Source organism: Tursiops truncatus, chromosome 14 (assembly GCF_011762595.2).
Source record: "Tursiops truncatus isolate mTurTru1 chromosome 14, mTurTru1.mat.Y, whole genome shotgun sequence".
NCBI lineage: Eukaryota > Metazoa > Chordata > Mammalia > Artiodactyla > Delphinidae > Tursiops > Tursiops truncatus.
In genome coordinates this window covers 20,477,515-20,496,037 of record NC_047047.1, presented here as the reverse complement: position 1 = coordinate 20,496,037, position 18,523 = coordinate 20,477,515, and the positions used below count along the sequence as shown (strand labels likewise).

General features: G+C 40.8%; 1 protein-coding gene across 1 annotated transcript; it reads left to right on the top strand.

Annotated features, from left to right (window-relative positions):
* Window positions 1-15,539: 15,539 nt before the first annotated feature.
* LOC101329555 (lithostathine-like) lies at window positions 15,540-18,041 on the top strand. The gene is given in 6 exon segments (XM_033838338.2): window positions 15,540-15,641; window positions 16,219-16,283; window positions 16,285-16,338; window positions 16,550-16,687; window positions 17,328-17,454; window positions 17,722-18,041. Coding segments are annotated over 6 exon segments (528 nt in total). The 5' UTR covers window positions 15,540-15,565; the 3' UTR covers window positions 17,790-18,041.
* The last annotated feature ends 482 nt before the right edge of the window (window positions 18,042-18,523 follow it).

Sequence of the window (18,523 nt, the reverse complement as noted above, 5' to 3'; positions counted from 1 at the left end):
ATGGAAAATTAGCACATGAAAACTTTCTCAGCATCATTCATTATTAAGATAGGCAGATTAAATCACAATGAGAAGTAATTATGTGCTTATAAGAATGGCTAAAATTAGAAAGCCTGACCATACTGAGAATGCTAAATATCTGGAACTCTCAAACACTGCTGGTGGTGATGTAGATAATATTATGACTTCAGAAAATGTGTGGCAGGTTTTAAAACATTAGCGATATGCCTGTTGTGCAGCACAGGTATTCCACTCCTAGCTCTCTACCCAGGATAGATGAAAGCATTTGTCTCTACATAAATTTGTACACTAACATTCACAGCAGCTCTATTTATAATACACAAAACTGAAAATCACCCAACTGTCTATCAATAGAAGAACAAATTATGCCATACCCACACAATAGAATTTACTCAACAATGAAAATAAATGAAGTGTTGAAACAAACAATAATATGAGTGACTCTTGAAATAAAATTGCTTAGTATACGAAACCAGGGAGGAAAGCATGCCATGTATTATTCTACTTATATACAATTGAAGAAAATGCAAGTTAAACTTATCTATAGTGCCTGAAAACAGATCAGTGGTTACCGTGGATTGGGGGGATTGGAGAAGTTGAGGGTGAGAAGTACGGGTGGGAGAGGAAACCTTCATGGTGATGGCTGTATTTATTATAGGGGTTATTTTGATGGTGTCATTGGGTGTATCTGTAAGTCAAGACATCAATATTTAAATGCACTTTAAATATGTACCCTTGACTGCACTTCAGATACACCTTGAAATAGCTGAAAAGTAAAAACAAACAAAACATAAAGGTTATTCATTTGATCAAAGTTTCACTGGGAGGCTGGAGCACCAGGTCCGGACAGCAAGAAAGGAACCAGGAAAGTCTGGCGGCTAAAAGGAAAATCATGTAGTTAGAGCAAGTTGATGGTGAAGCTCCCTGTGAGCCACAAACATTGAACCCTCACAGCCAGCACCACAGGGCCCCCAGCTCCATACACACTGGGAATGATCTCTAATTGCTTCTTCCTCTTTGTGCCACCACCTGGCTGGGCGTCTCATTGTCATGCCTCAATCACAATGGAGGTTATCCTAACCTCCAGAGAACTGGAAGGTGGAGGATATCTGTCACCTTTGCTTCTGTACTGGGAGCTGTGACCCTGCCTCTCGCCATGACCCACACCAAGGGGTGTCCCTCGACACAAAGGACGCACTCTCATTCTGAGTAGCCAAGAGGGGAAAAAGACAAATTTCTCCCTGAGCATTCACATCAGTCATCGTTTCTGAAGGATTAGGAGCCCTCGAATCCCAGGTGTCTCTCTGATTCACTCCTGTGTATACAGCATTCTGCATCATGCAAGCCTTCCTCTCTACTTGCTTAGGGACACAGCTCAGCTACCCAGTTCTGACCCTTGGGTTATTACAACCCTGCATTTTCATTTGCAAGATGTGTTTCCTCTGTCCCCTGTGATGTGCAACTGTGGCAGACATTTAATCTTAGAGGATGCAGGAATAGATTAAACTTTATTTTTTCTCCTGATGCCTTTCTCTAACCCACTCTCTATTTAGAAGCAGCTTGCTCCTGCTTCTAATTTTCCCCAGCACTAAACTGTGTGCTCAGCCAGCTCACACCCTAGTGGTAGTTTGTTTAATCCTCCCGTAGCTACCTAAAAGCCTATTCTTTCGAATAGTGGGTTTTTGTTTGTTTGCTTTCTTTTCTTTTGTTTGTTGTTTTTGATGTTGTTGTTGTAGAGTCTCTAGTTTATTATGAAAGGGTTCTTCCAGTATGCACACAGGAACCAAACTTACCAGTTTATCCTTCCCACTCTGACTCTCAAAGCCATACCAGCAACAACAGAGTTCCTTCATGTTGCCTAGAAGAACCGCAAAACTTTTGGGGTAAAAACGTTATCTATGCACCCTGTGTTTATGACTTTATACATACTCTGGGGCAGTGTGATAAAGCTCTCAACACAGCAGTCTATCCAGGTAAGGTCATCAACCAAATGCATTCTCCCAGGGCTAAGAGAGAATCTCACTACACATGAGGGTACTGAGACCCAAACTCCAAAAGCCAGAGCTAGGGTCCAGGGCACTGGTTCTTCTACGGCACCAGCGGGACACATCAGAAGGACTGGGAGGCTTTCAACACTACACCTATAGGACCTCACTCGGAGTCAGAGGGTTTGAGGACACCCGGGCAGTCAGACGGCTCTGCCCCGTGATCACGTGCAGAAGAATGAGTGCTCAGAGAGCAGGGACACAGGAGGTCGTTGTCATTCCTTTTCTTCCTTTTTTCCCAGTTGTATATAACCAGATATATACAAAAACACACAGTTCGCTTTTATTTAGAATCAAATGGGTTCTATACTTTCAAGTGCCTAATTCCCACTTTAAAACTTCGTACTGGATGCTGGTGGGAAGCCGAGATATTCGTTTTCTCTGCATTAAATCCCACACTGGGCTTCAGGAGATAGATTATAAGAGAAAATAAGTCACTATCATCCCCCTTTGCCATGAGACCAGTAGCTCTGGTCTGCCAGGTATTGAGAAAATAAGAGAAGGCAGCAAATCCGTGGGGCAAAATCTTATGGGAGAGATGCCTGGCTGAAATACCAGCGCACACCCAGAAGAAGACTGGCGATCTTCAAAATTTTGGCTGCTATTTACAATAAGAAATATATTTTATATTTCAACACTTTTCATTCGTATGAATGCTGAAAATCAAAATTAAAATGTCACAAAACACTATTTACTTGCTTTATGTAATATACTGTGGAGTCTTCTATTCTATTCTCCTTGTGTTTACAAAGAATATGTTAGTTATTACCCACTAACTTGATTTAATAATTTCAGACACCAGTAAGTTGCAAGCCATGATTTGAAAAGCGGTGCTTTCAACGATTAATAAAACTGAATTAACGTAGTGATCTATTAACAGGTATTTCTCCCAAGTAGGAATACACAAACATGCCCACAAAAACCTATGACCAAATGCCTGATGAGCTGCAAAACCTTTTACTTTCCTTCATTTTGGTGCATTTGCACACAGAGTCAGAGAACAGCCCTGCAGTAAAGAAACTTGCTTAACTTTGCATAACAGTGTTACCTGAACTTAACCATGGAACAAGCATTTCCAAAATATTTGCAGACAGCAAAGTGAAACAAATCTAGGACTAGTTCTTGAAAGAGTGTTTGAAGGAATGAGATTCGGGGGAATTCTGCTTTAGACGTGAAGTAGAAATCCATAAATAAATGCAAGTGCCAAGTATGCTCATAATTGTAGCACAGACCTATGCAGCTCGGGTGCAATGGTCCCCCCGAGGTGCACTCTAAAAACTACTTGGGAAGGGTAGAAAAATATGCTTTGGTGGTGTCACCGGGTAGACGTGCGTTGTAACAAAATAGCTTCAACGGAGGAGGTCAAAGGAAGACCGGGACCAGCAATCTCAGTCCCACCGTAGTAAGCAAAGAATCGCCAACTACCACTTTAAGCTTAAGCACATAGCAAAGTTTATTTAAGCATAGGTACACTGTAAAAGAGGGAGTGAGAGAAAGAGAGAGAGAAAGCGCGAGAGCGGGCTGTTTCTGCGAATTGAAAGCAGCATTCTTGGACAGGTTTAAGGGCGCTTTTAAGGAGCATTCTGCAGGGAGGCGGGGGTGAGTGACAGGGGATCATTATTTGATTGAAGGTCCTGATCCATGTAACAGGTTTACCGCTGTGCATGCTCTCAGCCTTAAATTGCTAAGAAATGCCCACGGGGTGTGGGGTGGGGCAAAACCACATGGAGATTTTATTATAATGATGGTATAATGAGTTTGGGTTTACTATAGGTCACACACCTGTCTGGTCTGGGCATGCGAAGCCCAGAGAAGTTCCCTTCTGTTACGGTGCCCCTCTATATGAGGATAAGCTGACCACCACACGACCCTAGTTTTGTCTGTTCTGGGCGGGGTCAGGGGAGAGTCACCAGATGGTTGGGTGCGACTCGATGACTTCTTGTCTTTCTTGCCACTGCTACCTCCTTGCTGCTAATGACTGACTGACTACCTAACATTGGTAGGAGGTTTGGAGGTGGAGAGAGAAGAACCCTGTTAAAAGTAAAAGGGGTGAATCACTAAGGTACATTCAGAGATATTAGGATACTAGAGTCACTTGGTTTACAGGTCTCTTATCCAGATGTTCTCTGCGTCTGCGATTGCTATCAAATTCTTTTGCCTCCTGAACACTAGATGGAAGGTAAAATCAATGACAGAGGCACCACCAGAGACACAGGAACCTGTGGGGGTGTACTGATCCAACTGGAGAAAAGGTTTTGTTCTCTTCTTTGCCTCCCAGTGACTGGCATCTATCAGGACAGGTTAAATCCTGATCAGGACAAGTTAAATACATCATTCTTGACACAGAGGAGGGCTGAATACATACCATAAGAGTAGTGAATACAACAGCCAGCTGGACAACTCCTGCAAGTCTGGAGGCAGTCCAAGGTCAGAAGCAGATGTGGTGTTTGGGGCAACATCCAAGGAAGGAATCTAGGTCTGAAAACAAGCCAAGGTCAAAACAAGAGGCTGAGACAATGAAGTCTTGTTTGCTGCAGTAAACTTCTGTTGGGGTGCCTTTCTGGCTCCCTCCTCTAAGAACTAGGTCTCATCTACAGGTCCTACTTAAGCAGTGAGTGAAGTTCCTATAATAACACCAAGTGATTCAAATTCCTTGCCCCAGTTGATTGGCCTGGTGTGAATAACCAGGCCAGCTAGATGAAACAGATATTCTCCTGAAAATGAATTTGTTCACCATGAATATAGTTAATCTTTTGAGTCTCTGCAGTGAAGGTTTGGAAGAACTCTAATGAGTTAACCATGTTTGATCATGCTGCATGTACCCAAAAGGCAAGGAAACTGACTGGATCAAAGAGAATGACCCAAACCCAGTGAATTAAAGAAAGAAAATGAAGGAGAGCATATCTTCACTTTCTGACATTTTTCTTCCTTTTTCTAGGCCTTCGTGAGACTTGGTTGTGCCCTAAAGTTGGGTGCATTGAGATAAGGCCATATCCTTCTAAAAACAACCCCTTTTGTTTGAGTGAGTAATAATGTATGGCAGCATCTTATATGTGACTAGCCTAAACTTATATGCAAAGAAGCCAACCTAAAAGAAGCCTGTGCCCTATCTCAGTCAAGGCCCCTTTGAGCTATTAGTGACCCAATAGAATATGAACTGTGGAAGAGGAAATTGCAGAGAACTCAGGTATTGGACATGACACAAAGTTTCTCATACAAGTTTCATGCATTGGGGGATCATACACAAATTGGAGAACACCCACTTTATTATACCCAAACTGAGGTGGACTAGTTTCTAGAGAGAGAAAACAAGAGCTAACAATTACTAGCAGGGAGCGACTTTTTTATCAAGTGTTTCAGGAGAAGAAGAGCTCTGGACAGCCTGAAAGGCACTAAATTATGGAGGGTTCAGTGGGGTAGAATGGAAGCAGGGGGAGGAAAGATAGAAACAGCTTTTGTAGTTCTGTTCTAGACTTCTAGATGGAAAGCTTCATGAGAGTTTACCAGGGGAAGAAAATTTATGATGTGGTTCAGGACACAAACTGGTCAGCCATAAAGATTATGAATTCAGCAAATGATCCCCTGTGATCAGTATCTCGGGAACTTAAGTATGACCGTAGGTACAGTAGACAATGTTGATTGACTTGACAACAGCTATTCTTACATATAGTGGTGTATATCTATTAATCCCATATGCCTAATTTATCCCTCCACCCCCTTTAGTAACCAAAAGTGTGTTTTCTGTGAATCTGTTTCTGTTTTGTAAATAAATTGATTTGTATTTTTTGTTAGATTCCACATATAAATGATATATTATATGTCTTTCTCTGCCTACTTCACTTGGTATGATAATCTCTTGATCTATCCATGTTGTTACAAATGGCAATATTTCATTCTTTTTTATGGATGATTAATATTCCGCTGTGCATGTGTGTGTGTGTGTATGTATAAATATGTGTGTGTGTGTGTGTGTATATATATATACATATATATATATATATACACATATATATACATATATATATATATATACACATATATATATATATATATATATGACATCTTCCTTATTCATTCATCTCTTTTTGGACGCTTAGGTTGCTTCTACATGTTGGCTATTGTAAATAGTGCTGCTATGAACATTGGTGTGCATGTGTCTTTTCATATTAGAGTTTTTGTCTTTTCCAGACAGATGCCCAAGAGTAGGATTTCTAGATCATATGGTAACTCTATTTTTAGTTTTCTAAAGACCTCTATATTGTTCTACATAGTGGCTGCACCAATTTACATTCCTATCAACAGTGTAGGAGGGTTCCCTTTTCTCCACACCTTCTCCAGCATTTATTATTTATAAACTCTTTAATGACAGCCATTCTGACCTGTGTGAGGCACTACTTCATTGTAGTATTGATTTGCTTTTCTCTAATAATTAGCGATGGTGATCCTCTTTTCACGTGCCTATTGGCCATCTGAATGTCTTCTTTGGAGAAATGTCTATGTAGATCTTCTGCCCATTTTTTATTGGTTTGTTTGGTTTTTGTTATTCAGTTGACTGTGCTGTTCATATATTTTGGAAATTAAGCCCTTGTGGGTCACATCATTTGCAAATGTGTCTTCCTAGTCCATAGGTTGCTTTTTCATTTTGTTGATGGTATCCTTTGTTGTGCAAAAGATTATAAGTTTGATTAGGTCAAATTTGTTTATTTTTGCTTTTATTTATTTATTTATTTTGCCTTGTGAGACCGACCTAAGAAAACATTGCTAAGATTCATGTCAGAGAATGTTTTACCTAACTTCTCTTCTAGCAGTTTTCTGGTGTCATAACTTATATTTAAGGCTTTAAGCCATTTTGAGTTTACTTTTGTGTATGGTTTGAGGGAGTGTTCTAACTTCATTGATTTACATGAGGCTGTCCAGCTTTCCCAGCACCACTTGCTGAAGAGACTGTCTTTTCTCCATTGTACATTCTTGCTTCCTTTGTTGAAGATTAATTGACTGTAGGTGTGTGGGTGTATTTCTGGGCTCTCTATTTTGATCCTTTGATCTATATGCCTATTTTGTGCCAGTACTACACTGTTTTGATTGCTATAGCTTTGTAGTATTGTCTGAAGTCTGGAGGGTTATGCCTCCAGCTTTGTTCTCTTTCCTCAGGATTGCTTTGACAATTCTGGTTATTTTGTGGTTCCATACAAATTTTAAGGTTATGTGTTCTAGTTCTGTGGAAAATGTCATGGGTAATTTTATAGGTATTCCATTAAATCTGTAGATTGCTTTGGATAGTATGGTCATTGTAACAATATTAATTCTTCCAATCCAAGAGCATGGAATATCTTTCCACTCTGAGTCATCTTCAGTTTCCTTTATCAACGTTTTATAGTTCTCAGCGTACAAGTCTTTCACCTCCTTGGTCACATTTATTCCTAAGTATTTTTTTTGATGTGTATTAAAAGGAATTGTTTCTTTTCTTATTCTTTCTGATATTTCATTGTTATTGTAAGGAAATGAAACACAGTCCTGTATGCTAATCATGTATGCTGCTACCTTGCCAAATTCATTTATCAGTTCTAATACTTTTTGGCTGGAGTCTTTTGTGTTTTCTATATAGAGTATCATGTCATCTGCATTTAAAGACAATTTTACATTTACCCTTCCAATTTGGATACCTTTTATTTATTTCTTCTTGTCTAATTGCTGTTGCTAGTACTTCCAATACTATACTGGATAGAATTGGTAAGAGTGGTCATCCTTGTCTTCTTCCAGATTTTAGAAGGAAAGCTTTCCACTTCTCATCATTGAGTATTATGTTGGCTGTGGGTTTATCATAAATAGCTTTTATTATGTTGAGATGTGCTCCCTCTATAAACACTTTGTTTAGAGTTTTTTATCATAAGTGAATGCTGAATAAGTTTTTTTAACGTTTTTATTGGAGTATAACTGACTTACAATGTTGTGTTAGTTTCTGCTGTATAACAAAGTGAATCAGCTATACGTATACATATATCCCCATATCTCCTCCCTCTTGCATCTCCCTTCCACCCTCCCTATCCCACCCCACTAGGTGGTCACAAAGCATGGAGCTGATCTCCCTGTGCTATATGGCTGCTTCCCACTAGCTATCTATTTTACATTTGGTAGTGCATATATGTCAATGCCACTCTCTCACTTCGTCCCAGCTTACCCTTGCCCCTCCCCATATCCTCAAGTCCATTCTCTATGTCTGTGTCTTTATTCCTGTCCTGTCCCTAGATTCTTCAGAAACATGGGGCTTTTTTTTTTTTTTTAAGATTCCATAGGGATGCTGAATTTTGTCACATGCTTTTTCTGCATCTATTGAAGCAATCATGTGTTACTTGGCCCCTCTTTGCTTGATATTGTGTATTACATTGATTGACTTGCCTATATTGAAACATCCTTGTGATCCTGGGATGAATTCAACTTGATCATGGTATATGATCTTTTTTATGTGTTCTTGGATTTGGTTTGCTAATATTTTGTTGAGAAGTTTTGCATGTATATTCATGAAAGATATTGGCTTGTAGTTTCCTTTCTTGGTAGTGTCTTTGTCTGGTTTTGGTATCAGGGTGGGCGATTCTCTCTTTTTTTTTTCATTTATAAGGTGTAGGTTGTTACTTCTCCTCTTTTGTCTCTTATTTTGTTAATTTAGATCCTCTCTCTTTTCTTCATGTTGAGACTGGGCCAAGATTTGTTAATTTTGTTTACCCTTTCAAAGAAGCTACTCTTGGTTTTATTGATTTTTTCCTTTTTTTTGGTCTCTATTATATTTATTTCATCTCTAATCTTATTATTTTCTTCCTTCTGCTGAATTTAGGCTTTTTTTGTTCTTCTTTTTCTAATTCTTTTAGATGGTAGGGTAGGTTGTTTATTTGAGATTTTTCTTGTTTTTTGAGGAAAGCCTGTAGTGCTAGGAACCTCCCTCTAACAACTGCTTCATCTGCATCCCATAGATTTGGTATGACTGTGTTTTTGTTGTCATTTGTCTCAAGCTATTTTTTAATTTCCTCTTTGACATCATAGTTGAGCCATTTGTATCCTAGTAGCATGTTGTTTAGTCTCCATGTAATCATTTTTTTCCTCATTTCTCTTTATGTGGTTGATTTCTATTTTCATGCTGTTGTGATCAAAAAAGAGGCTTGAAATAATTTCTATCCTCTTAAATTTGCTGATGATTGTTTTGTTTCCTAGTGTGTGGTCTATCCTAGAGAATGTTCCATGTGCACCTGAAAAGAATGTGTATACTGTGTGGGTTTGGATTTAATATCCTGAAAAGATAAGTCTAACTGTTCTGTTTTTGTCATTTAGGATCTCTGTTTCCTTATTGATTTTCCATCTGGAAGATCTGTCCATCAGTGTGAGTGGGGTGTTAAATTCTTCGACTATCATGGTATTCCCATCAATTTCTCCCTTTACATCTGTTAGTAGTTATTTTATGTACTTAGGTGCTCCTATATTGGGTGCACATATGTTAACAAATGTAATATCCTCTTCTTGTATTGATCCTTCTATCATTATATAGTGTCCTTCTTTGTCTTTCTTTATGGTCTTTTTATTAAAGTCTATTTTGTCTGTTAGGAGTATTGCTACCCCTGCCTTCTTGTCATTTCCATTTGCATGAATTTTTTCCGACCACTTCAGTTTCAATCTATATGTATCATTGCCCTAAAGTGGTTGTCTTGTAGACAGCAAACTGTAGGTTCTTGTTTTATTAGCCAACCTGCCACTCTATGTCTTTTGATTGGAGCATTTAGTCCATTGACATTTAAGTTAATTATTGTTAACTATGACTTTGTTGTCATTTCAAACCTTGTTTTCCAGTTGATTTTGTATTTCTTCTTTGGTCCTTTCCTTTTCTTTTTGTTTTTCATTTTGTGAATTGATGCTTTTATTTTGTATTATATGTATGTTCTCTTCTTTTTTCTTTTTTGTTTTTGTGAACCTTGTATGTTTTTGATTTGTGGTTACCCTGTTTTTCAAGTGTATTAACCCATTACTATGTCTACTTGCTTTAGACTTGTAGTCATATAGACTCAAAAATATTCTTTAAAAATAATCTACATTTTCTTCCCCCCCACACCATTTTATGATTTGGATGTCCTCTTTCACATCTTCATGTTTATCCTTTTGCGGTTCATTGTTGTTATCATTGTTTTCACAAATTTTTTCTTATTTTTTTTAAATCTGTGTACTGGCTTAATTAAGTGATTTACTTTACAATTTTGATATTCTCTTTCCCCTAGATTCCTACTTCTTTTTTATAAAGAAAGACCTCTCAATATTTCTTTTAGGAATATTTAGTTTAGTATTGCTGTATTATTTTAGTTTTTGCTTTTCTGAGAAATCGTTTATCTCTCCTATACTGAAAAATTATCTTTATGGGTAGAGTATCCTAGGTTTCAGGTTTTCCCTTTCTGGATTTCAAGTACATCTTGCCACTTTCTTCTTGCCTACAACGTTTTTGTAGAGAAATGAATTGATAGCCTTATGTGGGTTCCCTTATAATCAATTATTTATTTTTCTCTGCTGCCTTTAGAATCCTCTCTTTATCTTTAAATTTTGTCATTTTAAGTAGAATATGTTTGATGTAGATCTATTATGTTCATATTGTTTAGGACCCTCTGTGCATCCTGTACCTGGATATCTGTTTGCTTTTCTAGCTTTGGGAATTTTTCATCCATACTTTCTTCAAATATATTTTCAATCCCCTTTTCTCATTCTTCTCCTTTTGGGATCCCTATTATGCATAGATTGGCGTGCTTTACATTATATCATAGGTCTTATATACGGCTTTCATTCTTTTTTTTTTTTTTCTTTCATTTGTCTATTTGTCTGCTGTTGTGATTCGGTGATTTCCGTTATTCTATTTTCCAGGTCACTCATTCATTCTCGCATTATTATTTTTCTAATTATGCCTTTAGCTCAGCTTGGTCTTGGCAAGTGAGTTTCCTAATTTTAAGTGGTTCATCTTTAAGTTTCTAGTTCCTTTTTACTGTGGTCTCCCTTTATACTGATTGCTTTTCTTAATTCCTTTAGTGTTTTTATTACCTCCTTTGTGAACTCAAGATCTAGTAGAATGGAAAGGTCCGTTTCACTGTTTGTTCTTTCAGGACTTCTCTTGTTCTTCTAATTGGGAGTGGTTCCTCTCCTTCTTCATTTTACTTATATTTATTTATATTTCTCTGACTCTCTGTGGTCTTGAAGAGCTAATTTTAAGTGGGAGCATCCCTGTGTAGCCTGCATGAGTCTCATATTTTTGGTGCAAGTGTTGTTTGTTTTATATGGATGCCTCCATACCTTTCCTCAGTGTGTGCTGGGCAGATCGCTTAGATAGGGGGTGTGATTGTGGTTGTGGTGACCAGAGCCTGCACTTGACATTGAGCAGGTCTCCTCTTTGCTCTGTGGTTGTCACAGCCCTGTTGGGACATGGTCTGCTCCCCAGTTGCTGGATAGAAACCCCCATATCCATTTCCAAGCTTTGGTGTGAGGTAGGCAGGACTGGAGCACTCCTGCTGGGAGAGGAGTCACTTAGTATTCCTCTGCAGGAGCTGTCCACTGGGAAGTGTGGTCTGTGGTGTCACCTGTCACCCTTGGTGTGGCCTCACAAAGGACTGTTGATGACATTGCCCTTGGCCCAGCCTCAACCACGGGAATGCAGGCAATCATCCTGGGTGTGCCTCAGGGCTTGTGCTCACAAAGCCACCAGCGCAGACCCACAGGTGCACATCCACTGAAATCTGGCTCTGGGACCACAGGAGTCACATCTGAAACCAAAAAGCATGGTGCTCCAAATACTGCTTAAAGACTTCTGGTGGACTACTAAGTCTGCTTAACTGAGCAAATAAGTGTAGGGTCATTTGTGGTATAGTCTGATGGTACTAGACAAATCATGACCCAGTTGAATACTTCCTAGATCTGTAACTCAGAATGTTAGTGTTTAATGCTTTGCCAAGCACTTTTTGTTTTATGTCATGTATTATAGAGTGTTAGAGCTAAGTGTCATTATAGATCATTTAATCCTAATGGGAAATCATGTAAAATAGATACCAGGAAGAGAGTTCAAGGGTTTAGCTCACAGCAAAGATTTTGGGGCTAGTGGAAAATAGGAATGAAGTATTAATAAAGCTAAAGGTAGAAAAACATAGATAGGAGGAAGTGTTTTCAATAACTGCCAGTATTTGCAAATCACCTTCCTGGGCTGGAAAGGGCATTGATAGGCTGTCTCTCTTAAAAAACGAGGGGCAGCATAGACACATAGCTAAGAAGAGGTATAACAGAAATTAAAATCCAGTTTACCAACTTCCAGTCCATTTCCTTTTCCACTTTATACCCATTGTTGAGCTAAAGCTGTACAAAGGATGGTAAAGGTCATAAATCGGTGAGTTACCAAATCAGACCAATGCTGGAAAGACCCCAAGGTTTCCCACATCAACCTGCTGATGTGATCAAAATCCCATCTGCTTGAGAACTTAAATCCTCTTGAAGCTGAAAGCCAAGAGTTTTCCCTCATGCTCAAGTCATTCAGTCCTCCTGACAACACAGTGCTGAGAGTTATGGAAAAGCACCTTATTTCCTTAAGGGAATGTTATTTTTTCTTATTAAATCATTGAGTCCATCTTGTGGTTCTTAGGGGGGAAGATTGTTTACATTTTGTGTTTGATTTCTGGTTTTTGTCATTTCTGAAATTTTGGCAGAAAAATGGCACAAAGGACACTTCCCTAGAGGGGACAATGTTTACCTGTTCCTCTTTCTGTCTTCTGGCTCTCCCATGAGAGTGACCCTCCCCTAGGGAATGTTATCACTTTTAATTTAGTTACAAGTAGTCAAATTGATAGTAGTTTGGGATTTTTTCTTGTTTTCTTGTATTTAGGTAAAATATGTGGGCTTCCCTGGTGGCGCAGTGCTGGAGAGTTCGCCTGCCTACGCAGTGGGCACGGGTTCGTGCCCCGATCCAGGAAGATCCCACATGCTGTTGAGCGGCTGGGCCCGTGAGACATGGCCACTGAGCCTGCATGTCCAGAGCCTGTGCTCCGCAACGGGAGAGGCCACAAAAAAAAAAAAAAAAAAAAAAAAGAGTCAGTTTTTGAAAAATAGGTCAAAAATTCAGCAATGCCCTCTTCTCATTCCTTCTACCCCATGAATCCAGCCCTCTCCACCAATGTGAGTGACTCTAAAGACAATGGCTAATGAATACGTGGTTTTGCTATGAGAGAGGAAGAAGAAAGGAACAGTGCACTTACTGACTCTGAATCAGGCTGGGGCTGCTGCCATTGCCTTCATTCATCAAATTGGAATGATATCCTATAGGGCTACCTTCACTCATTTAGTTTTCCCAGGATTAGGGAATATGGTCACTGACACAGCCCAGAGCCTTGGGTGAGCTCTTATATTCCTTTGCAAGACACACCCATATTTAGAGCGAAGAGACGGATGGAAGTTTCAGTCACCCACCTTAAGGTGTTGGAGGGCAGGATGCCTGTCAATTTAAACTATGACAGTTTTACCACAAGAAAGAAATGTGAAAATTCTGTCATTATCAAAAGTGAGTTCATATTTCACAATTGTCCTCCAAAGGCATACTTTATTAATCAAGACCCTATTACAATTTACTCACTAGGATAGATTGTTATATCTTTTCAGAGTCTTTTAATCTAAATGGTATCTTTTCCCACAACACTGTGTTTCTCAGGAAGTCAAGAAGCATGGGCCATTCTGTGTTTCTGATTGCTATTATTTACTTTTTCTCAAATAATTGTTTTACTGTAGCAAGATTACTTCTCAACTCATGCTATCTATATTTCCATGAAATATTGTTTTTTCACACTTGAATTTCCACTGAGCTCTAAATATAGTTATGGCTTTGCATTTAAATATTTTTCGTGAAGTAAGTTCTTTTTCCTTTGTAACAAAAGAATCTGTTGGTTGTCCTATCCTTCCTGTTAGATTATTTGTGTGTTCTACTGACTTTTGGATTCTGAGGACATGAATCAATTACAAGCTCAGTTGCATTGACTGCATCTCACACAAGCTGGCCTATAAAAACCACTTGAGAGTCAGGGTCTGCAGAGAATTCCAGCTTAACATATTCCCAGACTGACCAAAATAAACCTCAGCCACTTAGCATGTATCGCATCCTTGCCAAAATTGCCAACTCAGAAGTAAACATGACTAAGGAATTTTACTTCTTACTAAGAAGTAAACATGAAGCTGATCACCCTTTCAAGTAGAATGCAAAAATAAGTGACCCTTCTTCTACAGCCAAATGATAGTTTGCGAGGGCAGTTGTCAGCAGCCAGGGGAGTGAGCACCTTGATGAAGTAGAGATCTAACTTACATGCAATGTAGGATCAGGTCTACAATTTCATCCATCTCTTGCTCTTACCCTTGCTTAACCCTCTCTCATTCTTCCTTTGATTCTGCATCATTTGACTCTAGTCCTCCTAGGCTTGAAATTCCTCCATTGCCTCTTATTATATCACATTATTTTTATCCATCAAGGAAGTTCCATCTCTCAGAAGATCAGCAAGGCAAGTTTCCACATTTCATTTTCCTTAAGATTTTGGCTCATCTATTGAGTTGTGAGATGATTATGAAGTTGCTTTAAACCTAGCTACCATGTAGAAGAGGCAACACTGAACCACCGTCTCCTCTTACTTTCATTTCCTTCTCTGACCTCACTTATCTGTGACACTTGTCATCCCCATACTCACCTCCACTTATCATCCAACATTTATTTAATTCTACTGAACAATTTAAAAGAAATACATGTGTATGCCTGCAGGAGGTGAGCACTTGAGACATCAACCAGAAGAAATACTCCAGTAGATGTGCCCCTTAAAAAGTTAATACCACATTTTGTGCCACAGTTGCCTATCAGGGAAGAGTCGGGGAAAGAATAAACTTCACCTGTTCCTGGAAAAAGTGCTGACCTGGTTAATGAGAAACAGGCAATATCTGTGGCAAATTCCCAGGCTTTGCTGGGAAGAGACTCCTCCCCATGGCAGGAATCTCCTTGAACCAAAGCCAGGCCCTTCCCATGACCCCTGTCCTGGCTCCCCGATCCTGTTATTCATTTAAGTGCCACTCCCTCAAATCCTCTTAATAAAAAACCCCGTCTTTTCTGCCCCGACAAACCAGTGCAGATCCCTTGCAAGAGAAGTAAGTAGGTGCTGAGACAAGATGACACCCCTGACAGGGGTTTCACCTCACATATTTCAGGGAAGGTATACAAGGATCCCTGTCCTCAGAGAATGCAGGAGCTCTGAGAGCAGGCAAAGGCAGTCCTGGGAGGCCCCAGGTGTAGTAGGATATATAGATTTTCAGATTCTTTCCAGAACTATGGAAGGGGATGGAAGCCATTAAGATGGATTTATTCCTAGGGAACTAGACAGAGGAAAAGACAAGAGGTACAACAGGGGGTTTCTCACAGTCTCTCTCTGACCACCCTTTTTGTAGTTCTCTGGTTGTCTCCGCACATCACAGACAAAATGATGCCTTCCATGGGCGTCCCCAGCCTGTCCTGGATGCTGCTCTCCTGCCTGATGCTCCTGTCCCAAGTCCAAGGTGAGACTTTTCTGCCTCTAGCACTGGGTTCCCAGTGTTTGCTCAGGGCCAAGAAGAGGAGGAAAGCTCCTGTGTGCCTCCCGTGGTAATGGTACATCCCCACACAACAACACTGCCTGCAATTCCTGCATCATCATCCTTCCTTCAGGGTAACTAGTGGTGGGAGGTACCTCAGTGGTCCAGTAACAGTGGGATGAGATGATTCTCAATTTTCAGTAGAGTCTAATTTATGCGGGTATATTAAGGAGGGAAAGCATAGAGTGTCAGTAATGAGATGAGTAGAAGGAGAATGACTGGAGGATCCAGTGTAGAAACAGTCAGCCAAGACGAGGAGGAGGCTTGGACTTTTGAATAAGGCAGATGAATAAAAAGAAAACAGACCATCTCCCAATTACTAGGTCTACTTTATGATTAAGAAAAAACTCCTGGAAATATTTGGCACTGGTGACAGGCAGTCAGGAGTTTGGTGTCACTGCCTCAAGCTGTGGCACCACAGATATTCCTCAAGGTCACCTCCCCACTCCAATCCCCTCTCTCCACTTTGCCCCATCCCTCTCCTTTATTTCTTCCTCGCCAGGGGAAGATTCCCAGAAGAAACTGCCCTCTGCACGGATCAGCTGTCCGAGAGGCTCCATGGCCTATTGCGTCCTACTGCTATGCCTTGTTTACAACACCTAAAACCTGGATGAATGCAAACGTGAGTGCTGGGATTTGCAGTTCGGGCTGGTAAGGAGAAGCAAATTAGAGACAGGGTTTGGGGGCTGGGAGTTCCATTCTCTAGAGTTTCTTGAGGGTGAGAATGAGCACCTCATCTTTTGCAAACACAACTCCTTCTCACTTACCTTGTTCCTGCCCTTCCCTCAGTGAGGGTCTCAAGCTCCTCCCCAGTCTCTCCCTTCTCCACACAGATGGCTTGCCAGAAGAGATCCTCAGGACAACTTGTGTCTGTGCTCAGTGGGGCTGAGGGATCCTTCGTGGCCGCCCTGGTCAAGAACACCTTGAAAACCGTCTCAGACGTCTGGATTGGGCTCCATGACCCCACAGAGGTACGCTTACATCCTCTCTAGTCTGTTACCTCCCAGGATGCTATGGCCACACAGGCCTGCTCGCTGTCCCCTGTGCCTGCCTAGGAAATAACATAGAGATCCCTAGAGCTTGGAGGTCAAGGGGGTAATTGAAGAATGGAGGGCCTTGAGACCAGCTGCAGAGCTGAGTTCTGTGCAGGTCTCCAGTCTCCAGCTAAGGTTAATCTGCCTCTTGTCAAGCTTTTACACAATTCACACACCACGTCTTGATTCAGTTTGCTGTGCATCCCTGAGTCTGTACATGCTGCCCTTAGCAAGTGCTAAATGAGTATTTAGGATTGATGCATTTTTCCCTTATAAAACATATGTTGTCTTGGAGGTTCAGAGGGTAATCACAAATGTACCACCAAGTGTAGTTCACACAGTGTCAAGTTACTCTGAGGGGTTCTATTCGTCTTTGTGATTATTGACTTTTGAATTTGCCAATAGAAGCAAAGAGTTAGGGATTGTTTCCCAGAGGAGAGCTGTTGGGCATCACCTGGTAGAGCAGAACTAATTCCATGATGCTGGGGAGGGTGCCAGGTGTTCCAGCTGAGGGAATCGTGCCAGGAGACCTCTAAAGGCCTTTCCACTTCACCTGACTCCATCCCCTACTCTATAGGGCTCTGAGGCCAATGGCAGTGGATGGGAGTGGAGTAGCACTGATGTGCTCAATTACGTTGCCTGGGAGAAAGATCCCTCCACCAGCTCATCCCCTGGTTATTGTGGGAGCCTGTCCAGAAACTCAGGTAGGAAACAGAGGAGGTCACTTCTTTCCAGCCTTTTCCATCCCCTCATCCCCTATTTCTGGGTCTGGTCTTCAGAGAATCCCCCTGGGATGGAACTGTTCATCTGTTCCCATCTCCTCTCACCTCTCCTTTCTTTCTCTCTCTTTCCTCTGGAGTGGGACCCTGGTGACTTTGAGGGAGAGCCTTTGAGTCCTAGGCCAGAAGCTGGGATGTGTCCCCATTGGTTTCTCACCAGCTCCATTCACTTGAGCTCTTCTGTCTCTTCAGGCTATCTGAAGTGGAGAGATTATAACTGTTCTGTGAACTTACCCTATGTCTGCAAGTTCAAGGGCTAAGTCAGATGGGAAGTCACTAGCCTGAGTCTGGTGTGCAGCTCATCATGGACTTGGAACCAAGAGTGAAGACCTATCCCGGAAAGGGGAATCCTCCCCACACCCCCAACCTGACCCCCTCATTCTGGCCTTCCCTGTCTCTCAGCCTCATTTCAGGCATTTGTGTGTGTGTGTGTGTGTGTGTGTGTGTGTGTGTGTGTGTGTGTATGCATAGCATGGCCTGAGGTCTTGTAGAACAGTAATAAATATCTTATTCCAAACTTACCTGCTTTTGTGCTCTTGTCTTATAACAAGACTCTGAGGAAGATGTTTGTATGGGAAGAATCTAGGGGTGGCCTCTGTCAAGTTTCATCCAATTTCCTTGGAAAATGACTGAATGTACATTCCCACCAGTGTATTTGTGATGAGTATGTAGGCCCTGTTCCCTTAGGAATTGGGTTGTGTTATACAAAGGCATTGCTTCCCCACACACTATACTGCCCATTCCTCCTGATGGTATGACACAAGCAGCCTTCGTGTGGTCCCATGCTATTTATTATAGAATGCACTTCTGAAATCATTTGCTGTGAAGGATCATGAAGGATCTATTCCTTTTCTTTAATGTGAAATCCACCTTGGATCATGACTTCTATAAAATATAGTCAAGAATAAATTACTTGGACTGACATGCAGATCATTGGCAGTTGTCACTCTTTTAAGAAAGAAGGAAACTGTAATGGCACTCCGTGATCCCAAAA